The sequence below is a fragment of the Mus musculus genome, chromosome 6, assembly GCF_000001635.26.
Source record: "Mus musculus strain C57BL/6J chromosome 6, GRCm38.p6 C57BL/6J".
In the NCBI taxonomy this organism is placed as follows: Eukaryota; Metazoa; Chordata; class Mammalia; order Rodentia; family Muridae; genus Mus; species Mus musculus.
The window spans coordinates 118,143,426-118,162,266 of NC_000072.6; the positions used below are offsets into that span (position 1 = coordinate 118,143,426).

The window sequence follows — 18,841 nt, forward strand, 5'->3', positions numbered from 1 at the left end:
TAGCCTCAGGCAGAACAACAACAAGAACAACAAAAACCAGTTACATTTCCACCCAAATATCAAAAGAACAATCTCTAGGGCACATATTAATAGTCTTCTCCTCTAAAACCTCTTACGTTTGGTAGTCTATGGGCTGGGCAGGTCTACTCCTCTCAGTCTTGGGGCTTATAACCTGGAGGTGGCTGTTTGGGCCGGGGTGTGTCTCCCAGTTGCTGTCAGGAGTAGAAGCAAACACAGCACTGCTATCTAGTGTTTGTAAGACTCTGTCCTCACAGTTATAAGACCCCTAAGCACTAATCACCCTTCTGGAGGGATGCAGCTGATGTGCCAAGGGAACTGTAAACCACTGAAGATCAAGAAGCTTCAAGCATCACAGCAGTGAGTGACAGAGAGGCAGCTGCAGAGGGTGAGCCACTCCCTGAGCTCAGATTCTAGCCTACAAGAACCAGGCTTAAATCTCAGTGGATGGGATCCGGTCCTGATAACCAAAGGTAGGGCGACATTTCCATCAGCATTTCACTGCCTGACTCTAGACTCCTGCCGATTGCACTTCGGTCTTGTCATTCTACACAGCTGACTCTGTACAGGCTCCTCTCCCTGGGGTAGTAACAAATTAGTTTCTGGCTCCCCGGCTTGTGGTTGTTCCCTATTCTATTTCCCTCACTGGTACTCTGCAACAGTGAGCTCTCATGCTGAGCCACAGCCCCTCCAGTCAGCACACTACAGTAGGTTGTATTGCTAAGCTATGATGTTCAGTTAGCGAGGTGGAACAAATATATAGCAGCTTCTGGCATTTCCAGCTTCTAGTAAGGATGTTGACTCATTTTAAGTGAAGGAGAGTCCGCACTGTATTTACAATCATAGCTGTTGAACCCTCTCTGAAAAGCATTCACTTTACCAAGGAACATTTGGAAAGGAGTAAGCACTCAGCTGAGAGATGCCTTACCGAACAGAGTGAAGAATATTTCTGAGGCTCAATGAGCAATAGTTTGTGTGGTGGCTTAAATAGATATCGCCCCCATAGACTCATGTGTTAAATATGCTTAGCCCATAGGGAGTGCACTATTAGGAGGTGTGGCATTGTTGGAGTAGGTGTAGCCTTGCTGGAGGAAGTGTGTCACTGTGGAGGTGGCTTTGAGGTTTAATATGTGCTCAAGCCACTCCCAGTGTAGAAGATTCAGTCTTCAGTTGCTTTCAGATCAAGATGTAGAACCCTCAGCTCCTCCAGCACTATGCCTGCCTGGACATCTTCCCACCATGAAGAAAACAGACTAAACCTCAGAGAGTGTAAGCCAGCCCCAGTGGAATGTTTTGCTTTATAAGAGTTGTCTTGGTCATGGTATCTCTTCACAGCAATCAAACCCTAACTAAGACAGTTTGTAATTGCTAAACCAGAAATCTCCAAATAAAATTCTAACTCAAAAATCACCTCCCTCTGATTTGTCTTCCAGAATCCACACCCCTCTTGCAAATTGCTTGGATTTGTCCTCTTCCACATCTGTCTATAACTTCCCTCATTGTGTTCAGATACCCGTCTGTAAATGCTATCATCTCTTTAAGGGCTCATACCTCCTATAAGCTGCATATGTACTATAGAATGTAAACTTTGGGCAGGGCCAGCAGTGAGAAGACTCCCTGGGCAGAGGCACTTGCCCTAATGGCCAGAGTTTGATTCCTGGGATCTACATGATGGAAGAAAAGAAGAGACTCTTGAAAGTTGTCCTCTGACCTCCAGATCCACTGTGGCATGTGAATGGGTACATGGACACATGGTAAGTAACTGTAATAACAATGTAAAAAGAAATGTTTTTCTAGAAATATTTTTTTCTAGAAAAACTAGAAACAAACTATAATTAAGGATTTTCCTAGATAATACCAGCAATTAGTCATAGAATTACAGTATTTGGTGGAGAGGCATGTGATCCAGGATTACCTGATCTATTTCTACCTCTACAATTCAAAATCTTGAATGGCAAAAGCAGGTAGACTTAACCAGAAAGGGACCCATAGGATTTCTCTGTGTACTAACACAGTTCACGAGAAGGCTCAAAATATGAGACTGGAGCCTCTTAAAGCTGTACCTAAAATATTTGCAATAAAAGACTGGATTATAATGTTATCATACAATGAAAAGCTAAGATTAGAGATTGTCTTAGTTACTGTTGTATTGCTGTGGAGAGACATCATGCCCAAGGCACCTTATAAAGGAATCATTTCACTGGGCACTTGTTTACAGCTTAAGAGGGTTAGCCTATGTTCTTTATGGTGGAGAGTGGAGGCCAGCATGCAATCAGGCATGGCAATGATGCTGGAGAGTATCTGAGAGCCTACATCTGATTTATATATTGCAGGCAGAGAGAGCACAAGACTGCCTGGCTTGGGCTTTTGAAACCTTAAAGTCTACACCCAGTGACACACCTCCTTCAACCAGCCACACCCACTCCAACAGGCCACACCTCCTATTTCTTCCCAAACAGTTACACTAACTGGGGACCCAAGCATTCAAATATATGAGCCTATGGAAGTCATCTTATTCAAAACACCATAGAGATTTTGAGAATGAATTAGGAAATACACTGTCATATTTGGAAATTTAAAAAGCAGCACTTTTACATAACTTTCTCTGTGGAGTTAAACCTGAAACTGGAGATGTGATTCTACAATGGGAGTGGAGTGAGGGATAGCCTCTTACCTGAGCTGCAACACCAGATAAGAATATTGAAGGGAGAAAAACAAGGCATATATAAAAGTAAACCTGCGGCTTGGCACATCTAACAAAGGAAATTATGGTTCGGGTCATAGGTTTATTTTCTAGGGTTGCTGTCGCTGTCACAAGCAAGGTGATTAAAAAACACAGCCATTGGATTCTCATGGTTCTTGAGGCTGCAGCTCAATAGCAGGTGTCATAGTCTGACACCACAGCATTGTGGAGAAGCCTTTCTGACATTTCCTCTGGTAGTTTCTGACATTCCTTGGTGTCTTAAGAGTTTTTGTTGCTGTGAAGAGACACCATGACCATGGCAACTCGTATAAAGGAAAACATTTAATTAAGGCTGGCTTACAGTTCAGTGGTCTAATCCATTATCATCATGATAGGACGCATGGCAGAATGCAGGGAGACATGGTGCTGGAGGAAGAGCTGAGAGTTCTTTCAGACAGACAGCTCACTGGTGTCTGGTACACATGTGCACTGCTCTTTCTGCTTTAGAATTTGCTTCCTTACTGTACATCTTGCTTGGGGTAAACACTTAACACAGGTAACAAGCATTTCAGTTGACCCACAGATGTTATCAGTTTCCCAGCCTTCACCCCAAAGCGTTGAGCCTTTGACCGCAGAAAGTACTTTCCTGCTCTGTGACATCAGCCCTGAAATCTCCTTAAAAACTTTTTAAGGATTTATTTTTGAGTATTGAGTGTTTTGCCTGCATGTATGTTTGTGTGTGATGTGCATGCCTGGTGTCTGCAGAGGCCAGAAGATGGTACCAGATTCCCTGAGGTTGGAGTTGCAGGTGGTTGCAAGCTACCATTTGGGTTCTGAGAACTGAACGAGGATCCTCTGCAAGAGTTGTTAAGTGTTTTTAACTGCCGAGCCATTACCCCACCACCCCACCACCCCACCACCCTCTGTCTTGAAATCTTAATAAGGAGAAACTTACTTGTTGGGGTAACATTTTCATGCACTATGTGAAGGTATATCTCTTCCTTCATCACCTTCTTAAGGTATTCTCTGTTTGGCTTTAATAAAGAGCTGATGACCTATTGCTAGGCAGGAGAGGAAAGGCTGGGGCTTCAGGGTAGAAAGAAGTAAGATATCAGGGGAAGAATTGAAAGGTGGGAGGGTGGGGATTGGGATTCACCAGCCAGCCAGACAGGGAGGAAGGAAGTCATACCTACTGGGACATGGTGAGAGGTAACATGTCACGTGGCAAACATAGATTAAAATAAATGGGTTAATTAAGTTATATGAGCTTGTTGGGAACCAGCCTAAGCTATAAGGCCCAAGCTTTCATAAATAACAGAAAGTCTCCGTGTCCTTTTGGGGGGCTGGTGGGTAGAAACAGTCCAATGATACATTCTCTTCAAGTGGACCCATGATAGTTAATGCCTTAAGTAGAGCCTCTGGACTGTTTGGGAGGTCCCAGAAGAACAGTCTATGCACAGGCAGGCTGAAATTACTCCACATCCATCTTTGCTTTCTGCATCATAGCAGTTAGGGAGAGGAAATGACAGGAGCAGAAATGATTAAAACTTCTAGTAGGTTCTACCAAACCATCATCCACACTTCCCCAGTGTGCCTCAAAGGCAGAACTAAAAAAAAAAAAAAAAAAAAAAAAAAAATTAAACCTGCACTTACAGCCAATGGTGGTTCCAGTGCAAAGAGGTTTAAGGGAAAACCAGAACTGCTTTCACCTCACTGTCTGCCTTTGCTCCTTCCTGGTGAGTGCATTTATCCTGTTGCTATCTTCTGTTGACACTGAGCCCAGGTTCTTCACTCTCTCCAAACCAAATGAAGATCAACAGCTCTCTGAGACCCCCCAGCCCTCAGCATTAGCTCCAGCCTCACAGTCTGAAGAGCTTCTGTTTCGCAGCCTCTCCAGTGGGAAGACAGCTATTGTTGGACTGCACAGCCCATACTATGGAAGCCAATCTAACAGTTCCCACTTTGTAATAGGGTTTCATTACGTTTGTTCTGTTTCTCTAGAGAACCCTAACACATATTCTACTAAGGACTTCTCATGGCTGGCACTAGTAACACCTCCATTGTGTTACTGCAGAAACAAGAAGGTGAGCAGTTATTGTTTTCTTTAAATAACAGGTTTGATTGCTAAATTTTCATCTGTATACATTGTCTTTTGCCCACTGCTACCCTTTCTCATTACCTTCTTCTCCCTCCTTCCCACTCCTGGGTTAGCTAATAATAGAAATCTGACTAGATTCTATTGCTATATCCTGCTTTCATTACCTTTCACCACTACAGCATGGAATCCGGCCTCTCTGATGCCCTTCAAGGAAAGGAACTTGGTAACTGTCCTACTCTCTGACCTTATGCCAATTTATTAGATTCTCGTGAGAAATCTGACTTAATACTTACTGGTGGATGAACCACGTATCAACACTGATGTTAGAAGTTACCCAGTAGGCTATATTGTACCAATTTAAGCTCTCTTATAGAATATAGATCTCTACCTGAAACACCTATCAGTCTATATGGCAGCTAGCACAGCTTGTCAAACAGGGAACAAACACAGAAACAAGACATGATTTGTTTGTTTATTTATTTGTGCAAATGGCTTTGGACATTTATGAGTTTGTTTTGACTTAAGATTGCCACCAAAATGGCCAGCACGTTAAGTAGTTTTTATACTTCTATTTCCCAGAGATAGGCCTGTCCCATAGGAGGATGACTCCACCAAAAGGGATTATATTGAAGCGAGAAGAGAAGAGAAGAGAAGAGAAGAGAAGAGAAGAGAAGAGAAGAGAAGAGAAGAGAAGAGAAGAGAAGAGAAGAGAAGAACTGCTACAGCAAACTATTTTGCTAAACAGGAGGCTTACCTAAAGCTATGTCTAAAACCAAGTATCTCTGGAAAGGATGACCTCTGGTAAGCGTCAAGAAGGCATTATAGAACATATGTTTAGCCTCTGCCTCTGAAGAGGGGGAATGGGGACTGTTTTTTTCCTAATCTCAGGTGCCCCCAAGAGAGTGGCATGGTAGTACCACATGATTTCAGACAGATGTTAGCTTCATTTCTCCTTGAAATACCTCACAGGTTCAGACAAATTCACTCCTATCTGTTGTGTGACACTATTCCTAGGAAACACGAACAAACGACTATACCTCCTACATAGCGAACCAGTAACAGACATTAGTGAGAACACCAAAGTTGGACTTGGGGAACCCATGAATTTCTTTGGGTGACCCACAGGCAGCTGCATTAGGGAAAGCGCACTCCAGCATGGGTACCAAGCCATGGAAGCTGGAGCCCTGAAGCTTTCTGCACAACTTGCAAGCCCCTCAAAAGGTTGGTGTCTTCTCCCCTTAGCAGTTAAGAACTACCCTTTGCAAGTAACAGGCAGCCACAATGCAGGCAAGTCCTATCATATGCCTTTAAAATTGCACTCTGCTATAATACTTCCTTCTCTGCGTACTTTCCAAAAAGTCATAATTCTTCCATCCTTAAAGTCACGTCTTTTTTTTTTTTTTTTTTTTTTGATGGAGGGTCACACACTGTAGTGGTGACCTTCCTGCCTTAGGCTCCTGTATCATCAGGTCTGATCCTTGACTCTACGGTTTTCAGGAATTCAAGAATGTCAGTCTACCAGGCCCCATAGCCTGAGTCACCGGAAAACTCCCAAGTCCCTGAAACCTTTCAAGGGAGACCCAAGATAGCTGAAAGCCATGCCTGGACGGGAATGGAGGCCTCACAACAGGGCTATGATACAGGTGCCATCCATCAACAACAATCCTCTGGCTTCAGGTAGTGTAAGCAGCCTTAAGTATGACCTAAACAGGGACTGCACGCTCCTAAAGCCACGAAAGTATAAGCATGACAAAGATGAGACAGACACTTAAAAGGACCTTAAGCTTTTTATTGGTGAAGCTGACCATTTTCAAGATATCTTCATTATGAAATATCAAAAATGTTTCTTCCCCAAACTGAAAACTGGCTATTATATTTAAGCTGTAGAATGCACCCTTACCTTTCTTAGCAACACTTATTTTTAACTTGCATTACTGTGTCATCTGACACAGGTATCCTAGTACAGAACAGAGATGGTAAAGTCATAGTGGCTAGAATGGTCTCAGGATGTGGGCTCCAAGTCTTTACTGCCTGACCCCATTCCTTGCAGTGCCACCAAACTGAGAGGTGTCCCTGTCAAAGTCTCCCATGCCTGAGCTTCAGCTGAGATGTCTCAATAGCCAGGTCTTGCAATTTAACGTCCCCGTAGCTGGAGAAACACTTTGTCACTTGTCACAACACACAATGCCATTGTCACAATAATAAACTTGTGATTTTTTTTAACGTTCAACATGTTTCTCAAGCACTGGGAGTGAACGAGGCCTATCTTCAAGAGGTTCATGGCTTTGCTACAGGGTATGGTAATGTGCCCAATTAACCACTCTCTATACACAAAATATGGTTTCTCATGAGCTTACCCAAGACGTTCCATCCTGTGAATCCCCAGTGAAGTGGGAAGCCATGGAGTTCAGCTAAGGTGCTGCAATTAAAGATCTTCTGTATTGGCTGGCAGTAGAGGCCAGGGTGGCCAATCTGCGCAGAATCCCTGCTCTTCCTGCCCAGCCCTCTACAGGCAGAGGAAGCTGACTGTGCTATTTGAACATGCTTAAAGGAGAGGGATGGCTGCCCTCCACTCTGCATGCCTAGGGAGAAATGGTTACTTTATACACTGGGAAGTATGCTTCTCCTTTATTTAGGAAGCATTTATCTAGGGTATGTTCTTGGATCTACTTAGTTCTCCACCCAAATAAACTGGCCACATGGCAGGACATGAGAGGAAGGAATCTTTCATAGGAGTTGGTATTTCTTTCTTAAGGGGGGAAGTAACAAGTAACAAGACACAGAGACACATGACCCTCTGGAGTTTATGCTGCTGAAACAGTATGTTTCCAGTATGCTTCTGTAAAAGCCTGCCCCGAGGTACCTCTGAAGCTTCAGCATGTATTTCCTTCCAGCTTTTGTGGTCCAGACTCAAGTAGTAGGAATCAAAGGTTGTCAGGATGGCCTAGTTTGGCTCCAGGGGCGAGGCAGTTGCTGGAAGTGACTCAGGCTCTTTGCACTCAACACACACTGTGGTCACAGACCGGACTGGTATTAAAAACTCACGTTTGTCACTGCCCTGGACGGAGGCTAGAATGAACTAAGTAGCTGGTATGTTACACTTTGTAAGTGGCTGACGACGGTTTCTCTCCACCTTCTGCGATGTTCACTCACAACTATGCACTTTTTAAGTTTTAGTAACTGAGAGATTACTGATGTTTCAGGAAATTAACAGCTAAGAGTTCCAGAGACCAGTGGATATCGACACTGGCCACTATTTGTTCTAAGGAAGGTCACCTGCAAGGGGGATGTCTCCAATTGCAGGGAGGAAATCCTAGAGTCACAGGGTTAGTTGACTTATCACTTGAATGTTGTTGTACAAGACACCCACCAGTGACACCACCAAGAGCCATTGCTCCCTCGTCATTATTGCTCTCCCACAATTACAACAGATTCGCTGTGACATTTTAGTTATGTGTAGAAACTTTGAAATGAGCAAGCTGAGGTTTTTTGCACCAGGAAGTTAAAACGAGAGAAAAAGTTGACACATTTTATGATTTATTTTATTTACACAACTGAAATTATTTCCTTAGTCACCTTGATTACAAAAACAAGTCAACACGGTATGGTTTAATGGCCTTTCTTAAATAGATCTTACAAATTTAGTGGCTGACAGATAGCTACTTAATACTCAGTAATATTTAATAAGGGGTAACTTCTGCATATATGTAGATGAAAAATCTGTCTGATAGTGCTAACAAGTATAGGTACTTTAACAAGTATGGGTGCTTTTATATCTCAGGAACAGACAGACAATGGTTATTAGTCAAGTGTTAATTCCTCACAAATGGGCCAGCTATTTAGACTTGGAGCTCAGCCCTTGAGAGCTAACTTGCCCTAGCAAGTCACACTTACCGTGTAGGCATGTTGAATAATTTGAATTCATCCGTATTTTTGCACTTAATAAAACTACCATTAAACACATCTGAAAAAACAAAATGGGTCCCATGACTAGAGATATTTATATAAAAAACCTTATCACAGTGTATCTGAAAAAAAAATGGCCCAAAACTAAAGCCATATTATATGTTAAAATAAGCATTTTTCATCTTCCTGTCTGTCTGGCTATGTGTGCACACAAATATCACACACACTCCATAAGGCTCTATCTGGTATACTTATCTGAGCATTCTCAGCCACATAAAATGTCACAATTTTACTGTGTTTGTGAAATGCCCATAAAGATATAGTATTTTATTATGACTATTTAAAGTCCTATCACAGTGCTTCAAGTCTGAAGACCAGGCAGTGTTTTGGTAATGTGACCTTTTCATGGGAAGTGACAGTCCACAGACAGCCAAAGAAACTTCCAAGAGCCACCCCTAAAGCCCTAGAGGAGTGCTGAGTGTCTGTGGCTACAACTGCCCATATAGAAAGACAAGAACCTTACACGTGAGTCGTGGTTAGAACAGAGACCAAAACACGTACCATAGCAGCATAAAGGACGGCCGGAAGAGCTGACCCATGTGCCTTTCACACAAGCTCTATAAGAGCCAAAACCTTGTTCTCTCACCTCAGTCAGTGTCAGGGAAACATCTAATGCAACTAGATGAACTGTCCTTCCCTTTGGGCATGAGCTGGCAAGCCAGGGATTAAAACAAGACAGACCCACCTGTCCCCAAGCAGAGGGTGGGCACACTCTTTGGTGGGTAGGGTGTACTGCAGACTGGCTTGCTGGGGGTGCAGAATTTGTGGCTCAAGGCCTCTGATGACAGCAATACTGGACCTGAAGGCAACTCTACTCCAAATGCCCCGCTTCTTCACCCTGTTCTGGTCAGTGAGTCGGAGTCACGCAGCGTGAATGTTGCCGAGGGCTCAACAGGGGGACTAGGTCATGTGGGGTCACTTCTTTCCAGTTGCCTTGTATATAGCAAAGGCAACACCAAATCTCTCCATTGTGCTAATTCTAAGAGCCATTTAACCATGACAGAAACAAAACATTTTCCTAAGAAAAGGCTACATGGCTAAAAAACCCAAAAATCTATATTCAGGATGTCATATATTGAGCCGAGGACAGCCCGGAGGCTCCCTTCTCCCCTCCAGCCCTAGTGGACCCGGGTGGATGCAACTACCCAGTCCTATGCTAGGCTTTCATTCTAGACAAGGACAGGTCGTTCTGGCCAGGTTTTTCAATCAATGTTGTTTGTATGTGTGCTTCATGTTAAAACATTTTTGGGGGGACGTGGTAGGTTTTTTATCAGCCAGGAAAATCAGACAGTTCAGGTACAATTTCTCATCCAAGTCATGAATGGCAGACCCCACACATGTGGACACAGAGCTCGTGGTGGCTAGTGATGAGCAGACCAACAGAGGTGCTACCCAATGCTAAAGGGAAAGGGGATCTAACCAGAGACTCAGAGCACCCACCCAATGGGGCAGGTGTGCTAGGAGGGCAGACCACCAGGAGGGAGGACCACCAGCTATTTGAAGTAAAACCATTTGGAAACCAGCTAAAACAAACTACAGAAAACAAGTCTGCCACCTAAGGCTGGTCTTGGCCAGTATGATGTGCACAAAGGGGCCGGTGGACTTGATGCTCTTGGCATGTTTCTTCCCCCTTGGGAGTCCATTACCGTTCACAAAGGAATGTTAGCTATCAAATGTGTCCATTAATTTTGCCGCTGAGGGTGAAACCATCCAGTTAGCATATACACTATCATTTGCATATCTTGGGAACCCAGTGCTAGTGCCATCGGCTCTCGTGAGTGGTACAGGACTCTCTCCAGGCCAGTTCGGGTCTGACATGCCTAAAAATGAAAACAGATAATTTGTTCTGCACTGAAGAACTCAAACTTCATGTGCAGACAGTAAGGCCTTGGCAAAACTCCCTTTGATGGTTAAACCAACTTGCGCTTTCCGTGCCAATTCCATTAATGGTTTTGCATCCCAGGTTTCCAAAACACTGTTCTACATGGGGCAACCTTACATGCTCCTGGTACAGGTAATTTAGCAGAGGCTACCAAATCTCAAAGCCTATGAGTTTAGAGTCTCAAATCTGAAACAGATCTGGTGAAATGCTCAACTGTTTTCCCAGGACAGTGTAAAGCATCAGCGAATGGCTGGACTATATGGCTTCCTGTAGTGGGAACCCTCTAGGGGCTGTTCACCTGTCATCCCTGCTAACACGGAGGAGGAAGACTTCCTTTCCCACAGGGGGCACACACAGGCTGCCCCCGCAGCACTGTAGGCACAAGGCAGGTAGTGAGGACCTGTGACTCAGGAAGCATGCAGGAAAGAACCTACCTTAGCTTGAAACTGCAAGACTTCAAAAAGCATCAATGAGGAGATTAGGAAGCAGAAAAAAAATTTCAAGTATTTAATCCAAGACAAAGAAGGAGTTTTGGCAAGAGCCGTATTTACTGTCCATTGCAAGGCCACAGCACCACAGACTATGTTCTTTCAGAAAGCATTGGCTCAGTATTTAGCACTGGCTTCGTGAGTGACAACATCATGATGGGGGTAGGGTGCAAAGGATGTGAAAGCAGCAGTCTGGTGTCTGCCCAGGGCCCACATGGTTTTCCCGCTGCCCCACACTGCACGGCTGTGGACACATAGCTGGAAGTGGGATTATGGTCGGCTTCCGCGAGGCACACACCAGCCCAGGAGCAGCCTGGGGGTAGCCCAGCTTGCAACGATAGCATAGCTGGGGATGCCAGCTTTCCCTGGCAAAACTGACTCCCTCCCCAGATCAGGTAAATTTAAATATCGAAGTCACCAGTACTATGATTTGCTTCCCAATGGGCCCTGAGAATTCTGCTCTAATCCGCTTCTCCTGTGTCATCGTAAGTTGCTGGGCTGTGTGGTAATGACACTTATTTTCACATCCTTTTAGAAAGACATAGCTGCAAAATGCCTGAATGTATGTAAACTAGATGCAAAGTCAGATATTTACAAAGAAAAGGGTTCGGAGGAGGCTTTGGTGTCGGTGGGATCAGAAACACTCTTTAAAAAGCGTTACAGAGAGTTGGGATGGTGCAGAGAGGACAGCGTTGCTAGAATCTAGTAAATGCATGTGAAATTCTACCATAGAGTTTGTTTTCAATCCATGTGGAAGGGAGGGAGCGCGGGAGGGGAGCATTGTTACAGTCCACCAGGGGTGTCTCCTCTTCTGAGAGCCCATCGTCATACAGCAGTGAGTCCGAAGGTGTGGATGCAGCCAGGTCCAAGTAGTCCTGGAAGAGAGAGAAAGAGATGGCCAGTTATCCTTGACCCTGGGCCATTCCTAAACATACCCAGGGACCCTTAATGCACATGGGGCAGAGGTGCTGGTTGTACCCCTATCCTGTACTGTTTCTTGGCCTCTCTGTTAAGACCACAGCCTCCATCCTGGAGGGTAACACTGAGGTAAGGCACTGAGGTTCCTTAATCCAACCAAGAGCAGAGGGCTGGGGAAATGGCTTCTCTGTATAGTCCTGGCCTGAAAGCACTCCTGGTCACAGTATTCCTGTAGAAACATAGTGTGCCAAGTGGTAGGTTTAACCCAATGGATGCTTTTCAGTTTCCCTCCCAGGACCTCTTCTGTTACAGGGAACAGATACAGATGCAGGGACCTCAGCTCCCATGTACAACAAACGCAAGATGCTTGCCACTTAATATTGTACCACTTAACTATGTAGACGATTCCAGTGTTGGGTTGGCTGTTTCTCAACACCGCGATTTTGGCATCTATTGTTACTTCTGCTCAAGACAACCTTGAACCCACAAATCTTGGAAGATTTTCTCAAAAAACAACAAAACTGTGTCAATGTATTTGAGGTTGTTCACTTTCTTTATCAGATTCAGTATATCCATTTTATGTATCCATTTTATTTTGAGTTCTTTGATGCTTTTGGAGCCGAGTTTTGTGCAGGGTGATAAATGTGGATCTATTCTCCTTCAGGCAGTCATCCAGTTTGACTAGCACTATTTGTTGAAGGTGTTGTCTTTTCCCAGTGTATTTCTGGGTTCTTTATCAAAAAACAGGGGTCTATAGGTCTGGGTCTTCAATTTGATTCCACTGATCAACATGCCTATTTCTGTGTCAACACCATACTGTTTTTTTTTTTTTAACTTAGCTTTGTAATATAACTTGAAATAAGGGATTGTGATATGTCCCATAGTTCTTCTATTGATCAGGATTGTTTTAACTATCTTGGATTTTTTTTGTGTGTGTGTGTTTCCATATGAGATTAAAAATTGTCCTTTCAAGATCTGTGAAGAGCCGTGCAGTTATTTTGATAGAGACGGAATGGTAGATTCAATCTTTTAGCAGGATGGCCATTTTCACACTATTCATACTACCAATCCATGAGCATGGAGATATTTCCATTTTCTGATATCTTCTTCAGATTTTTTTCTTCAATGTCTTAAAGTTTACATCGTGTACCTGCTTTGCTGAAGTTATCCTGAGATATTTTATATTATTTAGGCTGTTGTGAAAAGTGTGTCCCTGATTTCTTTCTTAGCCCATTTGTTATTTGTATATAAAAGAGCTACTGACTTTTTAAAGTTAATTTTGTATCAAACTACTTTGCTGAAAGTGTTTATCAGATGTAAAGAGTTTTCTGGTCCAACTTTTTTGGGTCACTTATGTTTAGTATTATATCATTTGCAAATAGATACATTGACTTCTTCCTTTCCCACCTGTATCCTTCTTTTCTCCTTCAGTTGTCTTATTGCTCTAGCTAAGACTTCAAGTGCTGTACTGAATAGGTAGTTGATAACCTTGTCTTGCTCCTGATTTAGTGAAAATGCATCCTGTTTCTATTTAAGTTGTTTTTGGCTTGCTGTAAAATTGCCTTTACTCTGTGTCAAGGTATGTCCCGTATATCTCTAATCTCTTCAGGACTTTTATCATTAAGAAGTATTGGAATTTTGTCAAAGGCCTTTTCTACATCTAATGAGATGTTCATGTGGTTTTTGCCTTTAGGTTTGTCTAAATGGTACATTACATTTACCCATTTACCCATGTTGGAACTATCCCTGGATTTCTGGGATGAAACTTACTTATCACTGTGGATATTCTTTTTGATGTGTTCTTGGATTTAGTTTGCAAGCATTTTATTGAAAAACTTTGCACCTATGCTCATAAGGGAAATTGGTCTGAAGTTTTCTTTCTCTGTTGGGTCTTTATGTACGTTAGGTATCAGAGTAATTGTGGCCTCATTAAAATAAATTGGATAATGTTCATTCTGCTTATATTTTGTAGAATAATTTGAAGAGTATTGGCATTAAATCTTTGAAAGTTTGCTAGAATTATGTGCTAAAATCAACTGGCCTGGGGTTTCTTTTTGGGGGAGGGGTTGGAAGACTTTTAATGACTGCTTCTACTTCACTCGAGTTTACAGGTCTGTTTCAATTGTGTATCAGATGTGGATTTAATTTTTTGAGAAAAGTATCCATTTATTTTAAAGTTGGAAACTTAAAAGAGGCTTTTAAAGCATGTTCTTAGGATTCTCTAAATTTCCTCAGTGTTTGTTGTTATTATGTTCCCCCTTTTCATCTCAGATTTTGTTAATTTGGATATTTTCTCTCTCTCCTTCTGAGTTAACTTGGAAACTATTTCCTCAACAGAACATCATTAGCACAGACACTAATATCAACAATTGATAAAGGGGATAAAACTGAGAAGGTTCTGCCCAGACAAGGACAGCATCAGACAGAGCAGCAGACTACAAAAGGAAAAGGTTTCCCCACTACACATCTGATAGAGAGCCAATTAAGTACCTAAAAAATCCTGGATAGTAAAAAACACATTCCCAATTAAGGAGGGGTATAGATCTAAACAGAGCAATTTCAAAAGATGAAATTCAAATGGCAGGTCGCTGGTGAGGATATGGACAAAGGGGAACCCTCATCCATCACTGCTGGGAAAACAAAACTGTATGGACACTAGGGAAACCAGGGTGGCAGCTCCTCAGGAAGATGGGAACTCATCTACCTCAAGACCCAGCTAAACCACACTTCGGCATATACTCAAAGGATGCTCTGTCCTACCAGAGACACTTGCTCAACCATGTTCACTGCTGCTCTATTCATAAAAGCCAGACACTGTAAACAACCCAGATGCCCCTCAATAGATGAATGGGTAAAGAAAATGTACATTTGCGCAATGAAATATCCCTTCGCCATTAAGTAAAAAAAAAAAAAAAAATGAGATCTGCAAGTAAATGGATTGAATTAGAAAAAAAAATTATGCTGAGTTAGGTAACCCAGATCCAGAAAAACAAATATGATACATACTTACTTATGTGTGAATGTCAGCTGTTAAGTCAATGATAACCAAGCTACAATCCACAGAACCACAGGGGTTAAGTATAGAGTAGAGACTCAAGGGAGGGACAGATCTCCTTAGGAAGGGGAGATAGAACAATTGTGGATAGACAGGGGTAGGGGGCATTAACAAGTTCAAACTGGGAGGGGAAGAGAAGAGGGAGACAAGAGAGGGAATACAGGGAGAGACAGCTTAAAATTAAGGACCATTAGAAGGGTAGTATGGAAACCTAACACAGTAGAAACGTCCATACATGTATCCATATGATACACACACACACACACACACATATATATACATGTGTGTGTATGTATATATATGTGTATATATATCTATGTATATATCTATGTATATATGTGTACACACACACACATATATATATGAAATTGCTAAGAAATAAATGAAATTGTCAAATAATGAGGGAGACAGAGCCCCAACAACAAACTTTTTGTGCCACCAAATGAAGCTTCTAGAACTGGGAATGGGTTAGATTTAATTGAGTTATTGCCAAAGTTTGCTCGTCACAAAGTGTCAGCAAGGCTCTGTTGCTGCAGACAACTCCTACTCAACTCACTGAACATGGAAACCTTGTGCTGAGCCTTGACCCCTACAAGTTAGTGTTCTTAGTACTGAAAGGTACTCTGCACATTGCCGAAGAAGGAACATAAACACCAACACAGCTACAAATCCTTCCATCTACACTGTCTTCACAGCAAGGAGTGCCGAATGGTGGTACAAAGCTTGTGGAAATATCCAACCAGTATCTGATTTGACTTAAGTACCATTCCCTGAGAGAGAAACCACGCCTGCACCTACTGTGTGGGTGATGAAGAACCTGATATTAGATCGCCCAGGAACTTAGGGGAAAACCAATCCTACTGCTCTACTAAAGGTACAGAGGAATAAAATAGCATTCTGCTGTACCCACAGATCAGTGTCTGGCTCAGCCATCATCAGAGAAGTTCCTTCCTGCAGTAGATGGGAACAAATAGAGAGACCCATAGCCAGACAATATGCAGAGAGTTAAGAGACCTTGGAACACTCAGCCCTAAGTGGGATGTCTCCATCAAATCCTTCCCCTCATGGTTCAGGGAACCCTGTAGAAGAGGAGGCAAAAATGTGTAAGCGCCAGAAGGGATGGAAGACACCAAGGAAAGAGGGCCTTCTAAATACAGAAAGACCAATCCATGTATTAACTCAGAGACCAAAAGAGCATGCTCAGGGTCTACACAGGTCTGCATTAATCAAGAGTCCTAGAGCTGAAAGAAGTGGACACATGCCCCCATCCCTAGCCCAGAAGCAATCTTCAGTTGCTAACCATTAGCAAATGAAAATTTAGTTTTCTCAAGGAGTCTCGTGGAAGAAACAAACTACTCTAGTGAAGGATGCATGCCTAGCAGGAGATGTCTGACAGAAAATGAACTCAGCCACATTTCTGGAGGTTCCATGTTGGGTCAGAATACACACACACACACACACACACACACACACACACACACACACACACACACTCACACTCACACTCACACACTCACACTAGGAGCCATCATAGGAGAAGCTAATAACTAGCAAGTGATCTTCCTGAGATGGCTCTGCCTTGGATTAGAAATCTACCATCGGGCTCTGCTAGTCAAAGCCCAAAAGAAATTAATTTTAGGAAAGATTCCTGCTATTAATATGCTTTCCTGTTATTATTAAATATATATAGCAATCACTAGGTATTAGTCCACCCTTTTGAACATTGTTCTGTAGAACAATGAAGATGTGCTGTCTTGTAGGGATGTTATACAAACAGGTGATTTCTTAATCCTCAATGGTGATTGTGTAAGGATTCCTAAGTTTAAAGTAATTATTTAAGCTCTATTAATAACAGTTATTAAACCCCTTCTGATAGGCAAAACTATAATGAGAATAAAGCATAACCCCTTCTGATAGGCAAAACTATAATGAGAATAAAGCCAGGCTTTAGTGTCACAAATTAATTGCTTCTGAGATAGTAGGCAACTACAACTTAGAGCATATTCCAAACAGTTGGTCATTAAAAGGGAACGAATGACTTATTATAGGTGCTAGGACAGAAGATAAAATATCGACTGGCTTTATCTACACAAAACCTCACTAATAACTTAGTTATGGCTTTTAAATCTCCATTAACATGCAAAGGTGGTGACAGGTGATGTCTGCATAGCCAGATAATTCTTCCTAGTGGATATGCACGTTGCAAACTTATTTATGATTTGAATTTATGTGTAAATTTGTGATGAACCTTTTACCATATGATCATGTTATCTGAAAGATATATCAGTGCTGAGGACAAGGAAGAGAGCTTGCTCACACTCTCTCCTTATCCCCCTTATCCAGTTTGTCTTAAGAGTCTTTTTTTTTTTTTTCTTTTTTTTTTTTGGTTTTTCGAGACAGGGTTTCTCTGTGTAGCCCTGGCTGTCCTGGAACTCACTCTGTAGCCCAGGCTGGCCTCGAATTCAGAAATCTGCCTGCCTCTGCCTCCTGAGTGCTGGGATTAAAGGCGAGTGCCACCACTGCTCAGCTTTTCTTAGATTCTTTACCCCCTTTTTCTTAGACCCCTCATCCCTCTTCTCCTTACAGTCCCTCTCCCCCTTTTCCTAGAAAGCTTTCATAGGTAACTTTTTACAACTTAGAAATAAACGCTAAAATCACGTTTCCAAGCGCCCCCTTTTCTTCCTGCGACTTCAATTAGCAGGCTGAAAGTCAAAGCCACACGGTTCTTGTGGAGAAAGGCATCTTAACCTGCTGTTTTAGGAGAGGCCCTAAACAGCTCCGACTCAGAAGGCAGGTGAGCTACTGAAGCAAAAGAGACTTAAGAACTGAGAGAGGAAACCCGTTCATTACTATACGGCAACCCTAAATTTCTCATGAGACCAATTTCTCTTACCCCTGCAGGCACTCTTTCCCCTCAGCTGTCTCAAGAAGGACCAAGAACACAGAAGACCCACTGGGGCTGGCCTCCAGCACGCACACGCACACACACGCACGCACACACACACACACACGCGTTTATGGTTTTGTGCTGTTATGGGATTCCTGAGTGCACAAACAAATTTGTCTTTGTGTCTGTATGTTTCTTGTGCTTTTTTTTTTTTTTTGCTCTTTACCTATTCTGATATTTTAAATTTTATTATATTTTATTTCACTTTATTATTATCCCTTAGCTACCTACTTGTTTGCTAATGAGAGACAGAAAGGGAGTGGATCTGGCTGAGGGGAGGTGGAGAGGAACTGGGAGGGGTAGAGGGAAGGGAAAACATAATGAGAAAAATCTACTTTCTTTCTTTTTTTCTGTATTTCTTCTAAACTAATAGTTTAGGCACCAAAAATATAATTTGTATTTGACTTTGATACTGAGCCATACAATTCAACTAAATTAGATAAAATTGCCATTATTGAGCCTCTTTTTAAAAAATATTTTTATTAGATATTTTCTTTATTTACATTTCAAATGCTACCCCAAAAGTTCCCTATATCCTCCCTCCGCACTGCTCCCCTACCCACCAACTCCCACTTCTTGGCCTGGCATTCCCCTGTACTGGACCAATAATAGGAAAAAGCCAACAAAACTAAGTTTTTCAAAAATTTGTGTATGAGAATGTATGTAATAAATCCAGTGTATGTTCACATCTGTGTGGATGTGTGTGCGTGAGACACCTGAGAATGATATTCTGCTCTGCCACTCTTCACCTTGGTCCCTTAAGACAGGGTGGGTCTGTCACTGAGT

The 18,841-nt window shown here is 42.5% G+C and overlaps 1 protein-coding gene across 2 annotated transcripts in view; it reads right to left on the reverse strand.

The window, feature by feature from the left end:
* Window positions 1-8,322: 8,322 nt before the first annotated feature.
* Ret (ret proto-oncogene) overlaps window positions 8,323-18,841 on the reverse strand; it is a 45,997-nt gene continuing 35,478 nt past the window's right edge. Inside the window, exons 19-20 of one of the 2 annotated variants that reach the window (NM_009050.2) lie at window positions 11,863-12,010; window positions 8,323-10,585 (exon numbers count right to left, since the gene is read on the reverse strand). In NM_009050.2, coding sequence (NP_033076.2) covers window positions 10,428-10,585; window positions 11,863-12,010 — 306 coding nt within the window. In that variant the 3' untranslated portion in view covers window positions 8,323-10,427. Of the gene's footprint in view, window positions 12,011-18,841 lie in introns of both variants that reach the window. The other variant, NM_001080780.1, reaches the window with a different exon arrangement.